The sequence below is a fragment of the Chiloscyllium punctatum genome, chromosome 14 (genome assembly GCF_047496795.1).
Source record: "Chiloscyllium punctatum isolate Juve2018m chromosome 14, sChiPun1.3, whole genome shotgun sequence".
In the NCBI taxonomy this organism is placed as follows: Eukaryota; Metazoa; Chordata; class Chondrichthyes; order Orectolobiformes; family Hemiscylliidae; genus Chiloscyllium; species Chiloscyllium punctatum.
This window is the reverse complement of record NC_092752.1, coordinates 1,503,125-1,525,357: the sequence shown is the minus strand read 5'-3', so window position 1 is coordinate 1,525,357 and position 22,233 is coordinate 1,503,125. Positions and strand designations below refer to the sequence as shown.

Below are 22,233 nucleotides of genomic sequence, written 5' to 3'. Positions count from 1 at the left end.
CCCCACCCCACATCCCCACCTCCCAACCACACACCCCCCACACCTCACCCCCCCCACACCCCCTACCCCTCCCACACACCCCCCACCCCCCCAGACACACCCCCCACCCACCTCACCCCCCTACACATCCCACACCCCACCACACACCCCCACCCCACATCCCCACCTCCCAACCACACACCCCCCACACCCCACACACCTCACCCCCCCCCACACCCCCTACCCCTCCCACACACCCCCTACCCCTCCCACACACACCCCCCACCCACCTCACCCCCCTACACATCCCACACCTCACCACACACCCCCACCCCACATCCCCACCTCCCAACCACACACCCCCCACACCCCACACACCTCACCCCCCCCCACGCCCCCTACCCCTCCCACACACACCCCACCCCCCACACACCCACCCCACCCACCTCACCCCCCTACACATCCCACACCCCACCTCCCACACACCCCCCACACCCCCCCACCCCACCTCCCAACCACACACCCCCCCATACACCCCACCCCATCCCCCCCACACCCCCCCACCCCACCTCCCACACACCCCCCACACCCCCCCACCCCACCTCCCCCACACCCCCCCACCCCACCTCCCAACCACACACCCCCCCTCCTCCCACACACACCCCACCCACCCCTACCCCCACCCACCTCACCCCCTACACATCCCACACCCCACCACACACCCCCACCCCACCCCCCACACACTCCCACCCACCCCCCACACACTCCCCTACACACCCCCCAACCCCATTCCCCACACACCCCCACACCCCATCCTCCACCCACACCCCCACCCCACCACCCACACACCCCCCAACTCACACACACTCCCCCACCCCACCCCCACACACCCCTACCCCCCACCCCCCACACACCCCCCACCCTCCCACACACTCCCCCAACCCCCACACACCCCTACCCCCACACATCCCACACCACACCCCCCACACACCCCCACCACACACCCCCACCCCACCACCACACACCCCTACCCCACCCCCCACACCTCCCACCCCACCCACCACACACCCCACCCACCCCAACCCCCCCCCACCCCCCCAGCACACACACACCCCCACTCACACAAACAAAAGCAGAAATTGCTGGAAAAGCTCAGCAGGTCTGGCAGCATCTGTGCAGAGAAACCAGAGTTTAATGTTTCCTCAGAACTGAGGATGAGTCACTTGACCTGAAACGTTCACTCTGGTTTCTCTTCACAAATGCTACCAGACCTGCTGAGCTTTTTTGGCAATTTCTGTTTGATTTCTGATTTACAGTATCCACAGTTCTTTGGTTTTTTATTCATTGTCCATCCCTAGTTGCCCTTGAGAAAGTGCTGCTGATCTGATGCCTTGAACCGCTGCAGTCCATGTGCTGTAGGTAGATCCGCAATGCTCTGTACTTCCCACTTTTAAGCCTAAACCTGCATGTTGTCCAGATCTTGTTGCATTTGAATACAGACTGCTTCAGTATCTGGGGAGCTGTGAATGGTGCTGAACATTGTGTGTACATACCCACTTCTGACCTTATTGATGAAGTAGCTGAAGATGGTTGGGCCTAGGGCACTACCCTGAGGAACTCCTGCAGAGATGTCCTGGAGCTGAGCTGATTGCCCTCCAAAAATCATAACCATCTTCATATATATCAGGTATGAATACAACTGATAATTTCCTCGATTTCTACCCAATTCCTATTAACTTCAGTCTTGTTCAGGCTATTTGATACCATACACAGTTGAAAACTGCCTCAATTTCAAAGACTGCCATTGTCACCTCACCTCTAGAGTTTTCAACTGTTTGTCCATGCTCTGATCGAGGCTGAAACGAGGTCAGGACCTGAGGAGCCCTAGTGAAACCCAAGCTGACCGTCAATAATGAGATTATCCCTTTGATAGGACAGCTGATGACTTTTTCCATCACATCTCTCAGGCAGTAATTGGCCAAAATTGATTTATTCTGCTTTTCCATGCAGGACATACCTGGGCAATTTTCCATATTGTCAGGTAGATGTCAGTAGTGTGCATGTACTGGAATAGCTTGGCTGGGAGGGTGAAAAGTCCTGGAGCACAAGATCTCAGTACAATTTCCTGAATGTTATCGAGGCTCACAGCCATTCCAGGATCCAGTGCATTCAACTGATTCTTGATATCATGTGTATTGAATTGAATTGGCAGAAGACATATACCTCTGATGCTGGAGAATTCTAGGGGAGGCTGAGATGGATCATGAATCTAGGACTTCTGGCTGATGATGCTGAAAATGCTTTGTACTGATGTGCAGGGCTCTCCTAGCAAGGTAAAAACAATAACTGTAGATGCTGGAAACCAGATTCTGGATTAGTGGTGCTGGAACAGCACAGCAGTTCAGGCAGCATCCAAGGATTAGATTAGATTACTTACAGTGTGGAAACAGGCCCTTCGGCCCAACAAGTCCACACCGCCCCGCCGAAGCGCAACCCACCCATACCCCTACATCTACCCCTTACCTAACACTATGGGCAATTTAGCATGGCCAATTTACCTGACCTGCACATCTTTGGACTGTGGGAGGAAACCGGAGTACCCGGAGGAAACCCACGCAGACACGGGGAGAACGTGCAAACTCCACACAGTCAGTCGCCTGAGGCGGGAATTGAACCCGGGTCTCTGGCGCTGTGAGGCAGCAGTGCTAACCACTGTGCCACCGTGCACAGTGCCGCCCACGAATTAGATTCCCTACAGTGTGGAAACAAGCCCTTCAGCCCAACTAGTCCATACCGACCCTCTGAAGAGTAACCACACATACCCATTTCCCCTCTGACTAATGCACCTAACACTATGGGCAATTTAGCATGGCCAATTCACCTGACTTGCACATCTTTGGACTGTGGGAGGAATCCGGAGCACCCAGAGGAAACCCATGCGGGGAGAATGTGTAAACTCCACACAGACTGTCACCAGAAGCTGGAATCGAACCTGGGATCCTGGTGCTGTAAGGTAGCAGTGCTAACCGCTAAGCCACCTTCGAAATCAACGTTTCGGGCAAAGGTCTTCCATCAGGAATAAAGGCAGTGAGCCTGAAGCGTGGAGAGATAAGCTAGAGGAGGGTGTGGTTGGGGAGAAAGTAGCATAGAGTACAATGGGTGAGTGGGGGAGGGGATGAAGGTGATAGGTCAGGGAGGAGAGGGTGGAGTGGATAGGTGGAAAAGGAGATAGGCAGGTAGGACAAGTCCAGAAAAGTCATGGGGACAGTGCTGCGCTGGAAGTTTAGAACTAGGGTGAGGTGGGGGAAGGGGAAATGAGGAAACTGTTGAAGTCCACCTTGATGGCCTGGGGTTGAAGTGTTCCGAGGCGGAAGATGAGGCGTTCTTCCTCCAGGCGTCTGGTGGTGAGGGAGCGGTGGTGAAGGAGGCCCAGGACCTCCATGTCCTTGGCAGAGTGGGAGAGGGAATTGAAATGTTGGGCCACAGGGATGTGTGGTTGATTGGTGCGGGTGTCCCGGAGATGTTCCCTAAAGCGCTCTGCTAGGAAGCGCCCAGTTTCCCCAATGTAAAGGAGACCGCCTCGGGAGCAACGGATACAATAAATGATATTAGTGGATGTGCATCACTAATATCATTTATTGTATCCATTGCTCCCGATGCGGTCTCCTCTACATTGGGGAAACTGGGCGCCTCCTAGCAGAGCGCTTTAGGGAACATCTCCGGGACACCCACACCAATCAACCACACCGCCCCGTGGCCCAACATTTCAACTCCCCCTCCCACTCTGCCAAGGACATGGAGGTCCTGGGCCTCCTTCACCACCGCTCCCTCACCACCAGACACCTGGAGGAAGAACGCCTCATCTTCCGCCTCGGAACACTTCAACCCCAGGGCATCAATGTGGACTTCAACAGTTTCCTCATTTCCCCTTCCCCCACCTCACCCTAGTTCTAAACTTCCAGCTCAATACTGTCCCCATGACTTGTCTGGACTTGTCCTACCTGCCTATCTCCTTTTCCACCTATCCACTCCACCCTCTCCTCCCTGACCTATCACCTTCATCCCCTCCCCCACTCACCGATTGGACTCTATGCTACTTTCTCCCCAACCCCACCCTCCCCTAGCTTATCTCTCCATGCTTCAGGCTCACTGTCTTTATTCCTGATGAAGGGCTTTGCCTGAAACGTCGATTTTGAAGCTCCTTGGATGCTGCCTGAACTGCTGTGCTCTTCCAGCACCACTAATCCAGGGCTCTCCTAGGCTCTCCTAGCATTGAGGATAGGGGTATTTCAGGAGCCTCCATCTCCTGTTAGTTGTTCAATTTTCCTCCAATCATTCACAGCTGCATCTGACAGGGCTACATAGATAGGACCAGACCCATTGGTTGTGGAGTCACTTAGCTCTTTCTATCAGTTGTTACTTCCTCCTGTTCAGTATGCACATAGGTCAACCCCTTGTTTTTAGGCTTTCCTGGTGCTGCTCTTGCCACGCTCTCCTGTACTCGTTCGAACCTTTGTTGATTTCTAGGCTTTATATAAAAATAGAGTGGGGGAATATGTGGGCCATAAGGTTACAGACTGCGGTTGAACATAGCTTTCTTACTGCTAATGTCCCATCGTGCTTCATCGGCACCCAGTTTTGAGTTGCTCGATCTGTTCAAAATGTGTCCAATTTAGAATAATGGTATTTCCACACAACACAAAGGTAGGAATTCTCAATATGAAGATGGGACTTCTCCATGAGGCCTAGGTAGTGGTCACTCATATTAGTCTTAGAAATGCAGTTCTCTTTAGGGAATCAAAAACAGCTGCAGAGTTAATTGAGAGAGTGTGGTGGTCATTAAACTTTACGTTTAAGAGTTGGTTCTTCTCCCAAGCTGTCCACCTCATTTGATGGTTTGCATTACCCTTAACTGGCTTTGCATGTAAATTAATCAATTTGAAAACATGATTTACCAGTGATAGTTAAAAGATGGAACAGCTGTTCTGTTGTGTGTAAGAGCATGTTGAGATACAAAACAAAGACCTGGGTTCTTACAACATAAACTTAAAAGAAAAGAGCTAGGTTCTTTTTGAAAAATCGTTTGTTGTGCTTTTGATTGCACTTCAGCCCTGTGCTCCTGATCTTTGGGAACATGATGCAGGGGTTGTGGGCAAGTCAGAGGACCAACTTGTAGTAGGTATGCTCCTAGGCCTGACCAGGTCACTGATGGCAGGTCCAGGCAGTGGGCTGTGGAAGGGGGGTCATAGCTTCTGTCTGCCCCTCTTCTGTGGCTGTGCTTGTACAAAGTGTCATAGAACATGGAACATCGAACAATATAGCACAGGAACAAGCTCCACAGTCAACATGGTCTGTAGCAACCATGATGCCATTCTAAACGAATCCCATCTGCCTGTTTATGGTCTGTATCTCTCTATTCCTGCCTCTTCATGTTCCTGCTTAAATACCTCTTATATTTTGCTTCTATCATCTCCCCGACAGTACGTTCCAGGTATTTATCACTCTCTATGGAAAAACCTTTCCTCACACATCTCCTTTGAACTTTTCCCATTATACCTTCGATGTATGGTCCCTAGTATTTTACATTACCATACTGAGAGAAAGAAAAAGTCTATCCACCCTATCCATGCCTCATAATTTTATATGTCTCGATCAGTCTCTGATGTTCTAGTGAAAACAATCCAAGTTTATCCAAACTCTCCTTCTAGATAATATACTCCAATCTTGCAAAGTCTAATAACACTTTTGCACCATCTCCAAAGACTTAAATCCAACCTGTAGTGTGGCAACCAGAACTGCACAGAGTACTCCAAATGTGGCCTTGCTAATGGTGGTGGTGAACTGCCTTCTTGAAGCGCTGGAGTCCACCTGCTGTGTGTTGCCCACAAAGCTATTATAGAGGGAATGCCAGGATTTTGACTCAGGAACGGTGACATATTTCCACGTTGGATGGTGAGTGACTTGGAAGGGAATCTGAAGATGGCGGTGCTCCCAAATATATAGATAAGAAAATTTAGTAAGAAAATTTACAGCCCAGGAACAGGCCCTTCAGCCCTCCAAGCCTGAGCCGATCCAAATGTACTGTCTAAACCTGTCGGTCAATTCCTAAGCATTTGTATCCCTGTACCCCACACCTACTCATGCATCTGTCCAGACGCATCTTAAATGAATATACCATGCTGCCTCTACCACCTCTGCTGGCAACAGTGTTCCAAATGCCCACCACCCTCTGTGTGAAGTACTTGCCGCATGTATCCCCCTTAATTTTTCCACCTCTCACCTGAAAGCGTGACCTCTCGTTATTGGATCCTTCACCCTGGAAAAAGCTTGTCTCTATCCACCCTGTCTATACCCTTCATGGTTTTGTGACCCTCAATCAGGTCCCCCCTCAATCTCCTTTTTTCTAAAGAAAATAAACCTAACCTACTCTACCTCTAGATGGAAGTGGTTGTGGGTTTGTAAGCTGAGGATGTTTGGTGAATTTCTGTAGTGCATCTTGTAGATAGTATATGCTGCAGCTACTGAGCATTGGTGTGTGGAGGGAGTGGATACTTGTGGATGTGGTGCTCAGTGGGCTGCTTTGTCATGGATGATATTAAGCTTCTTAAGTGTTGTTTGAGCTGCATTCATCCAGGTAAGTCAGGAATATTCCATCATACTCCTGACTTGTTCCAAGTAGATGGTGGATGGGCTTTTGGGAGTCAGGCGGTGAGTTACTCACTGCAGTATTACTAGCCTCTGACCTGTTGTTGTAGCCACTGTGCTTATGTGGTGAGTTCAGTTGATTTTCTGGTAAATGATAACCCACAGGATGTTGATCATGGGGGATTCGGTGATGGTAATACAGTTGATTTCAAGAGGCGATTGTTAGGTTGTTGCTTATTGAGATGGTCATAGTCTGGCATGTTATTTTTCAATTGTCAGTCCAAGCCTGGATATTGTCCAGATCTTGTTGCATTTGAACACGGACTGCTTCAGTTTCTGAGGAGTTGCAGATGGTGCTGAACATTGTGTAGTCATTGGCGAACATCCCCACTTCTGACCTTATGATGGAGGGAAGGTCATTGATGAAGCAGCTGAAGATGGTTGGGTCTAGGACACTACCCTGAGGAACTCCTGCAGAGATGTCCTGGAGCTGAGATGACTGACCTCCAACAACCACGACCATCTTCCTATATGTCAGATATAACTCCAACCACCAGAGAGTTTGCCTCTAATATCCATTGATTCTAGGTTTGCTTGATGCCACACTGGGTTGAATGCATCCTTGATGTCAAGGGCTGTCACTCTCACCTCCCCTCTGGAATTCAATTCTTTTGTCCATGTGTGGACCATGGCTGTAACGAGATCAGGATTTGAGTGGCCCTGGTGGAACCCAAACTGGGCGTCACTGAGTAGGTGCTGCTTGGTAGCACTGTTGATGACATCGTCCATCACTTTACTGATGATTGAGAGGGGACTGATGGGGCAGTAATTGGCTGAGTCGGATTTGTATACAGAACACACCTGGGCAATTTTCCACCTTGTCAGGTAGATACTATCTACTGGACTAGCTTAGCTGGGGAACTGGCAAATTCAGGTTGTATCTTCAACACTATTGTTGGAATGTTGTCAGGGTGCATAGTCTTTGCAGTATCCAGTGTCTGCAACCATTTGGATGTCATATTCAGCCTGGAGCTCGGTGACCGTGGTGTGCCCCAGGGATCTGTTCTGGGACCTCTGCTCTTCGTGATTTTTATAAATAACTTGAATGAGGAAGTGGAAGGGTGGGTTAGTAAGTTTTCCAATGACACGAAGGTTGGTGGAGTGGTGGATAGTGTGGAGGGCTGTTGTAGGTTGCAATTGGACATGGACAGGATGCAGGACTGGGCTGATAAGTGGCAGATGGAGTTCGAGCAGGAACAGACACTGGACTGCTGGGTAAGTGAGGCTTTTAAAAGATCAGCAGAGTGAGAGGTCACAGGAGGCGCAGAGCACTGCTGGGTATATATTTCTGATTTATTAAGGGAAGGTCATGCCTGACAAACCCTGTTAGGATTCTTTGAAGAGGTAACAAGTAGGTTAGATCAGGGAAACCCAGTCGATGTCATGTACCTAGACTTCCAAAAGGTCTTTGATAAGGTGCCTCATGAGAGGCTGCTGAGTAAGGTGAGGTGTTCGAGGTGAGCTACTGGCATTGATTGAGGATTGCTGTCTGACAGAAGGCAGAGAGTTGGAATAAAAGATTCTTTTTCGGAATGGCATAGTGACAAGTGGTGTCCCGCAGGGTTCAGTGTTGGGGCAGTAGCTATTGACTTTACATTTTAATGATCTGGATGAAGGGACTGGGGGCATTCTGGTGAAGTTCGCTGATGATACAAAGTTAGGTGGACAGGCAGGTAGTACTGAGGAGGTGGGGAGGCTGCAGAAGGATCTAGACAGTTTAGGAGAGTGGTCAAGGAAATGGCTGATGGAATTCAACATGAGCAAATGCAAGGTCTTGCACTTTGGAAAAAAGAACACGGGCATGGACTATTCTATAAACAGTGAGAAAATTCATAAAGCCAAAGTACAAAGGGATCTGGGAGGCTAGTCCAGGATTCTCTAAAGGTTGACTGGCAGGTTGAGTCCATGAATAAGAAAGCAAATGTAATGTTGTCATTTATCTCAAGAGGGTTAGAATATAAAAGCAGTGATGTGCTACTGAGACTTTATAAAGCTCTAGTTAGGTCCCATTTGGAATACTGTGTCCAGTTTTGGGCCAGACACCTCAGGAAGGACATACTGGCAATGGAGCATGTCCAGTGGAGATTCATACGGATGATCCCTGGAATGGTAGGCTGAACTTACAATGAACGGCTGAGGATCCTGGGATTGAGGTTGAGGGGAGATCTAATAGAAACTTACAAGATAATGCATGGCTTAGAAAGGGTGGACTCAGGAATTTGTTTCTGTCAGGCGGGGAGACTAGGACCCGTGGGCACAGCCTTAAAATTAGAGGGGGGTCAATTTAGAACGGAAATGAGGAGACATTTCTTCAGCCAGAGAGTGGTGGGCCTGTGGAATTCATTGCCATAGAGTGCAGTGGAGGCCGGGACATTGGGTGTCTTCAAGGCAGAGATTGATAAATTTTTGATCTCGCAAAGAATTAAGGATACAGGGAGAGTGCGGGTAAGTGGCATTGAAATGCCCATCGGCCATGACTGAATGGCGGAGTGGACTCGATGGGCCGAATGGCCTTACTTCCACTCCTGTGTCTTATGGTCTTATTGTCTTAACTTGGAAAAGTGTGAAGTGATTCATTTCAGAAGGTCAAATTTGAATACAGAATACAGAATTAAAAGCAGGATTCCTGGCAGTGTGGAGGAACAGAGATCCCTCAAAGCTGCCACCTGTGCTGATAGGGTTGTGAAGAAGGTGTATGGTGTGTTGGCTTTCACTAGCAGGGGGGATTGGGTTTAACAGCCGCGAGGTTATGCTGTAGTTCAATAGAGCCCTGGTTAGATCGTACTTAGAATATTGTGTTCAGTTCTGGTCGCCTCATCATAAGATGTGAAAGCTTTAGAGAGAGTGCAGAGGAGATTTACCAGGATGCTGCCTGGAATGGAGGGTAGGGATCTGTTCCATTTAATACAGTGCCACACAAATGATGGAGGCTTTTCATAATGCGAAGGTATGCCTTTGTCTTCACAAGGACAGTGCGGTGGTCATCTTACCGATACTGTCATGGACAGATGCATCTGCAGCCAGCAGATTGATAAAGATGAGGTCAAGTATGTTTTTCCCTCTTGTTGGTTCCCTCACCACCTACTGCAGATCCAGTCTAGCAGCTATGTCCTTTAGGACCCGACCAGCACGATCAATGGTACTGCTGCCGAGCCACTCCTTGTGGTGGACATTGAAATCTCCCAGCCAGAGTACATTTTGTGCCCTTGCCATCCTCAGGGCTTCCTTCAAGTGTTGTTCAACATGGAGGATTACTGACTCATCAGGTGAGGAAGAATGGTATGTGGTAATCAGCAGGAGGCTTCCTTATCCATGTTTAACCTGAAACCATGCGTGTTCAAGGATGTGAAGTCAAGGTTGAGGACTCCCAAAGCAACTCCCTCCCAATTGTCTACCGCTGTGCCACCATCTTGGCTGGGTCTGTCTTGCTGATCAGGACATAGCCAGGGATGGTGATGGTGGTGTCTGGGACATAGTCATAATCACCAAATTATACCTGACAGACAATGTGAGGTTATTGCTTGGTTTGTCTGTGAGACAGCTCTCCCAGTTTTGGTTCTAACTGCCAGATGTTAGTAAATTGGACTTTGTAGGGTCAACAGGGCTGTTTTTGCCATGGTCTTTTCTGATGCCTGGATCGATGCCAAGTGATCCATCTGGTTTCATTTCTTTGAGACCTTGTAGTGATTGGTACAAGTGAGCAGCCTGCTAGGTCATTTCAGAGGCAACTGAGAGTCAACCACATTGCTGTGGGTCTGGAGTCCTGTAGGCCAGACCATGTAAGGATGGCAGATTTCTTTCCCTGAAGGACATTAATGCTGTATCATTTGATAATATTCCTCACTATCCACAACTCCACCAATTTTCAAAATGCAAAATTACTTATTAGAGTACCTACATTTTCATCAAAAGCATGTATATGTATTACAAACAACAGACGTCCAGCACTGATTTTTGTGAACACCACATTCAGAAAAACACAGTTACCCTTTGTTTTCTATGAACAAGCCATTTTTGTAACCAACTTACCAAGTTACTCACTGTGGATCTCATGTGACTTCATCTTCTGGGCTAGCCTATTATGAGGGACCATGTCAAATGCTTTAGTAAAGTTCATATTGACAACATACACTGCCTTACCCTCATCAACCATCTTTACTCAACAAACTCAATCAAATTTATGAGACACAACCTCCCCTGCACGGTGCTAACTAACTGAAATAGATTTTATCATAATCATAATCATAATCATAATCATAAGACTTACAGTGTGGAAACAGGCCCTTCAGCCCAACAAGTCCACACCGCCCCGCCGAAGCGTAACCCACCCATACCCCTACATCCATATCTACCCCTTACCTAACACTAGGGGCAATTTAGCATGGCCAATTCACCTGACCTGCACATCTTTGGAGTGTGGGAGGAAACCGGAGCACCCGGAGGAAACCCACGCAGACACGGGGAGAATGTGCAAACTCCACACAGAGAGTCACCTGAGGCGGGAATTGAACCCGGGTCTCTGGTGCTGTGAGGCAGCAGTGCTAACCACTGTGCCACCGTGCCGCCCCATTTATTCTCATTTGTTCTTTTCCAAATGAGAATAAATCCTGTCCCTAAGAATCTTCTTCAAGAATTTCCCTATTCCCTGATGTAAGATTCACTGACCTATAATTTCCTAGATTATGATGCCCCTTTTAAACAAAGCAACAACATTGGCTATTCTGCAGTCTTCTGGGTCCTCCTATGACTAAAGAGGATCCAAGGCTCCTTGTCAATGCCCCAGCAATCTTCTGGCTTGCCTTCCTCAGGATCCTGTGATAGGGCTCATCAGGCCCTGGGGACTTCTCTAATATTTTTTGGGGCACCCAACAGTTCCTCATTCTTAATATGGACACATACCATAGATTATTAACCCACCTCTCCATAACCTTACCATCATCTACGTTCTTGTTCTTGGTAAAGACTGATGTAAAGTACTCATTAGAGCTGTTTGCCCTTCCTTCTCCTTGAGTGGACCTACCCTCTTCCCCAATCATCCTGTTGTTCCGTGTGGATGTATAAAATACCTTGGGATTCTCCCCAATCCTATTTGCCGAGGATATATCCTCGCCCCTTCAGCCCTCCTAACACCTTGTTCCAGTTTTTCCTGCTTCCTTTATATTCTACAAGGGCCCTGGAGGGCTCTGTCTGATTTCTGATATTCTGTCATTTTCATTTAATCCATTTAGTAGAAAATTAGCTATTAGAGTCCGGTCTTGTGTACTTGAACCCTGGATCTTCCCATTCCGTTAGCATTCGCTGCTCTTTCCCCAAGGCGTTGCAAATATTTCTCCTTTTCAGGTCGCCCCTTTTCAAAAGTGAATGTTTTGCTCGCCCTTTCCAATGCTCCTGAAGAGGTTGCCACTGTTTGCAGAGGGTTTCAGTGTGTGCTGCTGTGTTCCTGGGTTCACCCTGAGCCCTCTCTCTGGTTGGGAGGGCTACCAAGGATGATCTGAGCTGCTCAGACAGATTTCCCCCACACCCACTCCTGGCCATTGCTGTGACTGAGCTCAGCCGCAGTCTCTGCCTCATGCTGTGAGCTAGAGCTCTCTCTCTCTCTCTCGCATCCTGATCCAGTGCCTGCTCGCTGGACTGACTGACTGTGGGCTCTCTTCATTCTCACACCGTGTTTTCCTGGTCATTTCTAGCTGCGGGATTGAGGAAGATGGATATTGAGAACGGGTCTGCTCCCTGTGCCGAGCTGGACCCGGCTGCTGCTTTCCTGGAGCAGCATCACCATGAGATCGAAGGGATCGAGAGGGAACAGGAGGCCGGTGAGATCCCGGGCAGTGAGGCAGTGCAGAGCCAAGGGCTGGCTACAGGAGGTGAGACAGGATAAAGACCCTCCCCCCCCCCCCCCCCACCCTCCCTTCCCCAGCAGGACAAGAGACAAGGATCAGACCTAGCGGCTGAATGCTCTTAAGTCACATCTGGAGCACAGCCTTGTCTCTGCTGTGCTGCTGAGAGGAATAATATCCGGAAACTGACTGTGGAATTTGTCAATAGAAATTCCAAGCTGCTGGGAGACAGTGGGTCTACGTCCATCCCAAAGACAGCGAGCACAGGGAATGCTGGCTGTTTCAGCACTGGGAATGGCCATATTCAATACGTGGGCAAAGACAATCTCATTGTGATTTTCTTAATGAGCAGCAGCAATGTTGGCCCCGGCACAGGGTTAATGTATAATGTTTATCTTTACCACAACATCCCCCCCCCCCCACCCCCCCCCACCACCACCCCCCCACATTATACCCACCGTTAGCAGTACCACTGTCACTCTGATATTCCCATTGTCCCTGGGTAGGATTAGACGGCGGAGATAGAGAAATTCATTAAAACTGAAAAGAAACCAGGGTTTTTGCCTAGCATCATAGAGGAATTTTTTAAAAGTTTGCATTTTTTGTAGTAATAAACATCAGATCATTTTATTTGAATCTTTCCAGCGGAAGAAAATGAAGGTTTAAATGTTTTTCAATCTGTATTGGCAGCATTTTCTGCATTTATTATCTGTGCCAATTTCAGCTCCAGTGACAGATGGGGATGAGGAGTTAATCTTCCTGTTTCTCTATCACATGCTGCCTAGGAAACAAATTCCATCTTCATGGTGTGGGTGGGGGAAAATACAGCTGCAGTTCCTTCAGGCAACTGTTACCAACCAGGTTTTCTCCACCCCAAACCCTGCAGCTTCAATCTGAAAGTATTCGATTCTGTAATAAACAACAGGCTCCACTAAAAGGATACTTCCAAATAAATAATTGAATGCTTTATGGTGTAGGTGTTAACTTGCTCATATAATTTTCTGGAAAGGTCATATCACATGTATTAATCCATCTTGTTGCAAAACATGGTAAAAGATAGGGAACTGAATTGTCCACCTGATGTCCAAAGTCAGGTCCATTTCTGCATCCTTAACCCAAGCATTTCTGTTATGTGCCACTGGCTTAAATTTATGAAGATGACCAATTAGTAAACTTCCCTGGGATCTGCCATTCGCTTAGGGATGGGGAGGGAGCACGGAGATGCAGGTGTGCCATCCAAGGGGCCTAAGGGAGGCTTGTCTGACATTCTTGCTTGGAAGGTAAATGCTACCTCAACAGGTGGCAACTGAGAAAGCTTCACAAAATGGTGACGTTTACCAAAAGCTCCAAACAGCTTCCTATAAATAGGCAACAGAACCATCATGGGGATCAGTGTGTGGAAGGGAATGCCGTTCCAAAACATTACACTTGTGCTAATTGCAACTTTTCTGTTTCCTGAACACAGCAACAAGCTAAAATCTCTGTGACAGTGCCCTAACTGCCTCCCAAAGAGCTGTCATCAATGAATTCACAGGCTTGGGACACAGTGCAGTGGGGATGGAGAATGTCCAATGTGACATGAACACACTTGATTTCCCATTGGATTTCACCATTTGATAGCATGTAGACTGATATGATTGTGACCTCTACTTTTTTGCCCATCCCAATACCCTTTGACTCACTTGTTAATCAAGATTTATCTCAGAGTCATAGAGTCAAACAGCATGGAAATAGACCCTTTGACCCAGCCAGTCTACGAACCATGTTCCCAAACTAAACTAGTCCCACCTACCTGCACTTGGCCTATATCCCTCCAAACCTTTCCTGTTCATGAACTTATCCAAATGTCTATTAAACATCATAACTGTACCTACACCTTCTGCCTTAAAATATTTAATCTCCCAGACTTGACTGTTCTCTCAGGAAGAGAATTCCACAAATTCACAACCCTTTGAGTGAAAGAAAATTCTCCTAATCTGTCTTGAATTGGATCATAAGACCATAAGACATAGAAGTGGAAGTAAGGCCATTTGGCCCATCGAGTCCACTCCACCATTTAATCATGGCTGATGGGCATTTCAACTCCATTTACCTGCACTGTCCCCGTAGCCCTTAATTCCTTGTGAGATTAAGAAATTATCAATCTTTGCCTTGAAGACATTCGACGTCCCGGTCTCCACTGCGCTCCATGGCAATGAATTCCACAGGCCCACCACTCTCTGGCTGAAGAAATGTCTCCTCATTTCTGTTTTAAATTGATCCCCTCTAATATTAAGGCTGTGCCCACGGGTCCTAATCTCCCCATCTGACAGAAACAAATTCCCAGCTTCCACCCTTTCTAAGCCATGCATCATCTTGTAAGTTGTTGGAAGGAATCCTGAGAGTCAGGAGGTAAGGACTGTTTAGGGATAGTCAACATGGCTTTGTGCGTGGGAAATCATGTCTCACAAACTCGATTGAGTTTTTTGAAGAAGTAACAAAGAGGATTGGAGAGGGTAGAGTGGTAAATGTGATCTATATGGACTTCAGAAAGGTGTTCGACAAGGTTCCCCATGGGAGACTGGTTAGCAAGGTTAGATATGGTGGAATACAGGGAGTACTAGCCATTGGATACAGAACTGGCTCAAAGGTAGAAGACAGAGGGTGGTGGTGGAGGGTTGTTTTTCAGACTGGAGGCCTGTGACCAGTGGAGTGCCACAAGGATCGGTGCTGGGTCCACTACTTTTTGTCATTTACATAAATGATTTGGATGCGAGCATAAGAGGTACAGTTAGTAAGTTTGGAGATGACACCAAAATTGGAGGTATAGTGGACAGCGGAGAGGATTAACTCAGATTACAACAGGATCTTGATCAGATGGGCCAATGGGCTGAGAAGTGGCAGATGGAGTTTAATTCAGATAAATGCGAGGTGCTGCATTTTGGGAAGGCAAATCTTAGCAGGACTTATACACTTAATGGTAAGGTCCTAGGGAGTGTTGCTGAACAAAGAGACCTTGGAGTGCAGGTTCATAGCTCCTTGAAAGTGGAGTCGCAGGTAGATAGGATAGTGAAGAAGGTGTTTGGTATGCTTTCCTTCATTGGTCAGAGTATTGAGTACAGGAGTTGGGGGGTCATGTTACAGCTGTACAGGACATTCGTTAGGCCACTGTTGGAATATTGCATGCAGTTCTGGTCTCCTTCAGAAAAGATTTACAAGGAAGTTGCCAGGGTTGGAGGATTTGAACTATAGGGAGAGGCTGAACAGGCTGGGGCTGTTTTCCCTGGAGTGTCGGAAGCTGAGGGGTGACCTTATAGAGGTTTACAAAATTATGAGGGGTATGGATAGGATAAATAGACAAAGCCTTTTCTCTGGGGTCGGGGAGTCCAGAACAAGAGGGCACTAGTTTAGGATGAGAGGGGAAAGATATAAAAGAGACCTAAGGGGCAACTTTGTCTCGCAGAGGGTGGTACATGTATGGAATGAACTGCCAGAGGATGTGGTGGAGGCTGGTACAATTGCCACATTTAAAAGGCATTTGGATGGGTATATGAATAGGAAGGGTTTGGAGGGATATGGATCGGGCGCTGGCAGGTGGGACTAATTGGATTAGGATATCTGGTTGGCATGGACAAGTTGGACCAAAGGATCTGTTTCCATGCTATACATCTCTGTGACTCTATGACTATGAAAGATCACCTACTGGATTAGTGGTGCTGGAAGAGCACAGCAGTTCAGGCAGCATCCAATGAGCAGCGAAATCGACGTTTCGGGCAAAAGCCCTTCATCAGGAATAAAGGCAGTGAGCCTGAAGCATGGAGAGATAAGCTAGAGGAGGGTGGGGGTGGGGAGAGAGTAGCATAGAGTACAATGGGTGAATGGAGGAGGAGATGAAGGTGATAGGTCAAGGAGGAGAGGGTGGAGTGGATAGGTGGAAAAGAAAATAGGCAGGTCGGACAAGTCAAGGAGACAGTAACTGAGCTGGAAGTTTGAAACTAGGATGAGGTGGGGGAAGGGGAAATGAGGAAGCTGTTGAAGTCCACATTGATGCCCTGGGGTTGAAGTGTTCCGAGGCGGAAGATGAGGCGTTCTTCCTCCAGGCGTCTGGTGGTGAGGGAGCGGCGGTGAAGGAGGCCCAGGACCTCCATGTCCTCGGCAGAGTGGGAGGGGGAGTTGAAATGTTGGGCCACGGGGCGGTTTGGTTGATTGGTGCGGGTGTCTCGGAGATGTTCCCTAAAGCGCTCTGCTAGGAGGCGCCCAGTCTCCCCAATGTAGAGGAGACCGCATCGGGAGCAACGGATACAATAAATGATATTGGTGGATGTGCAGGTGAAACTTTGATGGATGTGGAAGGCTCCTTTAGGGCCTTGGATAGAGGTGAGGGAGGAGGTGTGGGCACAGGTTTTACAGTTCCTGTGGTGGCAGGGGAAAGTGCCAGAATGGGACGGTGGGTCGTAGGGGGGTGTGGACCTGACCAGGTAGTCACGGAGGGAACGGTCTTTGCGGAAGGCGGAAAGGGGTGGGGAGGGAAATATATCCCTGGTGGTGGGGTCTTTTTGGAGGTGGTGGAAATGTCGGTGGATGATTTGGTTTATGCGAAGGTTTGTCGGGTGGAAGGTGAGCACCAGGGGCGTTCTGTCCTTGTTACGGTTTGAGGGGTGGGGTCTGAGGGCGGAGGTGCGGGATGTGGACGAGATGCGTTGGAGGGCATCTTTAACCACGTGGGAAGGGAAATTGCGGTCTCTAAAGAAGGAGGCCATCTGGTGTGTCCTATGGTGGAACTGGTCCTCCTGGGAGCAGATACGGCGGAGGCGGAGAAATGAAAGATCACAGTCAGTGCTTCTGCTATTTCCTTATCCATCTCTCTCTCAACTCTAAGACGTACCCATCGGGGCGAGGAGATTTATTGATTTTTAGACCTTTTAGCTTTTCTAGCACTTTCTCTTTTGTAATGGCTGCCATACTCAACTCTGCCTCCCACTCTCCTTAATTGTTGGGATATTACTCATTTCTTCCACTGTGAAGACTGACACAAAGTATTTATTAAGTTCTTCAGCTATTTGCTTATCTCCCATCAATTTAGAGCAGCCCAATGTCAACCTTTGCCTCTCTTTTGTTTCTTATATATTAAGAGAAACTTTTACTATAATTTTTAACATTACTGGCTAGTCTACCTTCATATTTGATCCTCTCCTTCCTTATTTCTCTCTTTGTTATCCTCTGTTTGTTCTTGTAGTCTTCCCAACCTTCTGATTTCCCAGTGCTCTTGGCCACTTTGTAGGCTCTCTTTTTTCCTTTGATACATTCCCTGACTTCCTTTGTCAGCCATGGCTGTCTAACCCCTCCTCGGATAATCTTTCTTTTCTTTGGGATGAACCTCTGTACTGTGTCCTCAATTACACACAGGAACTCCTACCATTGTTGCTCTACTGTCTTCCCCACCTGGCTCTTCTTCCAATAGGTTTACGTCAGTTCCTCTCTCATGCTCCTGTAATTACCTTTATTTAACTGTAACATCCAATTTTGCCTTCTCTCTTTCAAACTGCAGACTGAACTCCACCATATTGTGATCGCTGCCTCCTAAGTGTTCCCCTTACTTTAAGATCTTTTATAAAGTCTGGCTCATTACATAAAGCCTGCTCCCTTGTGGGCTCCATCACAAGCTGTTCTGAAAAGCTATCCTGTAATCATTCCATGAATTTCCTTTCTTTGAATTCACCAGCAATATTATTCACCCAGTTCTCCTGCATATTGAAGTCATTCATGATCACCATGGACTTGCCGACATACTGTATCTATTTTTAGTATAGATTACTTACAGTGTGGAAGCAGGCCCTTCGGCCCAACAAGTCCACACCGACCCTCCGAAGAGCAACGCACCCAGACCCATTCCCCTCACACTACGGGCAATTTAGCATGGCCAATTCATCTAAACTGCTCATTTTTGGACTGTGGGAGGAAACCAGAGCACCCGGAGGAAACCCACGCAGACAAGGGGAGAATGTGCAAACTCCACACAATCAGTTGACTGAGGCAGGAATTGAACCCGGGTCTCTGGCGTTGTGAGGCAACAGTGCTAACCACTGTGCCACCGTGCCGCCCATCTGGTACATCTTGGTACATCTTGCATCTCTGGTCCTGACCACTGTTGGGAGGTCAGTACATAACTCCCATTATGGGTTTTTTTGCCTTTGTGGTTCCTCAACTCCACCCACACACACTCCATACCATCTGACCCTATGTCATTCAGTGCCATAGATTTAATCTCATTCTTAACTAACAATGAATGGTGAGAGAAGCAATTAGATAATTGCTTTCTTTTTTATAAATGAAGTATTACATTGAATGACCTAAAACAAACTCAAAAAGGATAAAAGCAAATTACTGCGGATGCTGGAATCTGAAACCAAAAGAGAAAATGCTGGAAAATCTCAGCAGGTCTGGCAGCATCTGTAAGGAGAGAAAAGAGCTGACATTTTGAGTGTAACTGACCCTTTGTCAAAGCTTTGACAAAAGGTCAGCTAGACTCGAAACGTCAGCTCTTTTCTCTCCTTACTGGTGCTGCCAGACCTGCTGAGATTTTCCAGCATTTTCTCTTCGAAAAGGATAAAACACTTGGTCCAGATAGATTGTATCCAACTGTTTTTAAAAATCTAATGAAGAGATGAAAGAGACATTTCTACGTGTCACTCAATTATTCATTAGGAAAAGGTGTATATCAGAGGACCAGTGGATACCTCGTCTAATTCCTATATTGAAGAAGGACAGTAGGGAATTGTACACCAGTCAGCTGGACAGATTGAACAAACATTGAAAAATGGATTTAACTTGCATAGGTATTGCATAAGGAAATCCAACTGAAGTTTTTGAGGAAGTAACTGAGTCAATGATGGTAGTACAGTTAATGTAATCTGTATTTTCAAAAGCCTTCAATAAAATGCCCCATTTAAAAAAAATTGTATAAAGTCAGAGAATGTAGAACCAGTACAAATTAATTCAAACCTTTCTCCACAGCACTGGCATGCCTCCCCATGGGGCATTGATCCCTGCTGTGCTTTTGGTGCAACATGTTCATCCTGGCTTAAGGTCCCACCTCTCCCTGGATCAATTGCACCAGGAATGTAAAGGCCTCCCTCCACACCATCTCTTGAGCCAAGCATTCATCTGCTGTATTCTACTTTTCTATGCTCACTAATGTCATAGAGTTATGGTTATAATCCAGAAACTGAGACAAATTGCATAAATACATCTGAAGGAATGCTGCAGGAGGCCTTGGACAGGCTAGGAGAGTGGGCAAAGAAGTGGCAGTTGGAATATGATGTGGGGAAGTGTGAGGTTTTCTACTTTGTTAGAAAGAATAGAGGCATGAACTATTTTCAAAATGAGGAAAGGCTTTGGAAATCGGAAACTGAAAGGGATGTAGGAGTCCTAGTTCAGGATTTTGTTAAGGTGACCATGCAGGGTCAGTGGCAGTGAGGATGGCAAACACAATGTTAGCGTTCACTTCAAGAGGGCTAGAATACAAGAGCAGAGATGTACTGCTGAGGCTGTATAAGGCTCTGGTCATGCTTGGAGTATTGTGAGCAGTTTTGGGCCCTGTATCTAGGGAAGGTTGACCTTGGAAGGGCTCCAGAGGAGGTTTACAAGAACAATCCTGGTCATATGAGAAGTGGCTGAGGACTCTAGGTCTGTACTCAGTGGCGTTCAGAAAGATGAAGGGAGATCTGATTGAAACTTACAGAATACTGAGAGGCCTGGATAGCATGGATGTGGAGAAAATGTTTCCATTAGCAGGAGAGAATAAGATCCAAAGGCACAACCTCAGAGTGCAGTTCCTTTTAGAAATGAGATGAAGAGGAATTTCTTCATCTCGGAGATGGTTAATTTGTGGAACTCATCGCTGCATAGGGCTGTGGAGGCCAAGTCATTGAGTGTATTTAAGACAGACAGATAGGTTCTTGATGAGTAAGGGGATCTAGGGTTACAGAGAGAAGGCAGGAGAATGAGGTTGGAAAACATATCAGCCAGCCATGATTAAGAGGTGGAGCAGACTACATGGCCCGAATGGTCTAATGTTGCTCCTTTATCAGACAGTCTTATGGAATGGCACAGTTCAATCAGCAATATTAGATTTTATAATTTTACTCTGCCTCTACCCTGATCAGAAGTTGCTTTGGTACTTACATATAAATAATGGCAAGAATGATGAGTCTCACTATTATTTTGACAGTGAACTCTGGTTTAATAAAAATTAACACCAATTTTTTGTCAGGAGGTTATCATTTGGATTTAGAAAGGATAATCTGTCTTAAGATATTAAAGAGTTAAAAATAAACCTGTTTAACTAAACTATGATGACTCAACACTCAGTGAATTTTTATTTTATCAATTACCATCTCTTTTATCCAACAGGAAAGAACAATGAAAACTGCTTATTAAACTCCAGGGACATTTATTCCATCTCAATTTAACTTACCTTTGTTTTTAAATTAACCTGTTCAGAGATGTCATTACACAGTTAAACCTGGGTCTTCTGGTTCAGGAGCTGGGTATGCTGCTTTCTTTTAATCAACTGGACTTATCTTAAGGATTTACGTTAATAGGTAGCAGTTTGAGATACTCAGTCACAAACATTGATTTGCAAAATAAAAAATAAATCTTGACAATTTATTAGTTCAGAAAATGAATTAATGGATTAGTCATTCAGATTATGAAACATGACTATTTCTGTTGTCCTCACTGTATTGTCAGAATGAAACATCAGGTATATTGTTTAGAATGTTCCAGTATAGAAACAGGCCATTATCCCAGTTGCTGGTTTTTATGATCTACATAATCTTTCTCACCTCCTCCCCCCCCACCCCCAACCAACTGTTATCTTATCCTATCAGCACAAGCTTCTATTCCTTTCTCCTCTTATATGATTCCTTTCCCCATTTAGAAAATAATCACGCCTCTATTCTTCCTGTCAAAGCACATAACCTCACAATTTCCCACATTGTATTCCATCTGCCTGGTCTTTGCCCATTCCAAGTCTTTCTGCAGTTTCACCACTTCCTCAACATGATTTGCCCCTCCAGCCTTCTCACTTCCACAACACTACTCTTCCCTCCATCTATTTTTGTGTTATCTGCAAACTTAGCAACAATGCTGTCAGTTCCTTCATCTAGATATGATTTGGAGGTGCTGGTGTTGGACTGGGGTGTACAAAGTTAAAAAATCACACAACACCAGGTTATAGTCCCAACAGGTTTAGTTGGAAGCACTAGCTTCTGGAGCGTCGCTCCTTCATCAGGTGATAAGTGACACTCCGGAAGCTACTGTGCTTCCAATTAATCCCTGGTTGGTGATGTCATTTCCTGTGGTGATGTTATTTTCTATGGTGATGTCATTTCCCAAGTGTCATCCACTTAGCAGACCCAAAGTTTGGGTTGGATGGTTGGCAGAGCTGTTTGTTTGAGTCTCTGCATTACTGTCTCTGCTAAGAACCCTGATATCTGTGATCCCCTGGGTGTTCTGTTGGTTTGCCTGCAGGTTTTGTTGTTGAAGGTGAAGTGGGTGGTAAGGCACAGGTCCACTACGTTGATGATACTGTCCTTGCTGATGAAGTTGGTGGTGTTTGGTGTATGTGCCTTTGAGCCTTCTAATAGTGTAGTCAGTGTTTCCTTGGCCAGGTTGATGTTAATTTATGTGAACAAGGCGGTTACATCAAAGGAAACCATTATTTCATCCT

At 46.8% G+C, this 22,233-nt stretch overlaps 1 protein-coding gene across 4 annotated transcripts in view; it reads left to right on the top strand.

Annotated features, from left to right (window-relative positions):
- The first annotated feature begins 12,152 nt into the window (after positions 1 to 12,152).
- Positions 12,153 to 22,233, top strand: part of LOC140485529 (clathrin light chain A-like) — a 52,252-nt gene continuing 42,171 nt past the window's right edge. The window contains exon 1 of one of the 4 annotated variants that reach the window (XM_072583717.1): positions 12,153 to 12,548. In XM_072583717.1, the coding sequence (XP_072439818.1) occupies positions 12,389 to 12,548 (160 nt within the window). In that variant the 5' untranslated portion in view covers positions 12,153 to 12,388. The remainder of the gene's footprint in view (positions 12,549 to 22,233) is intronic. The other 3 variants (XM_072583715.1, XR_011962381.1, XM_072583714.1) reach the window with 3 other exon arrangements.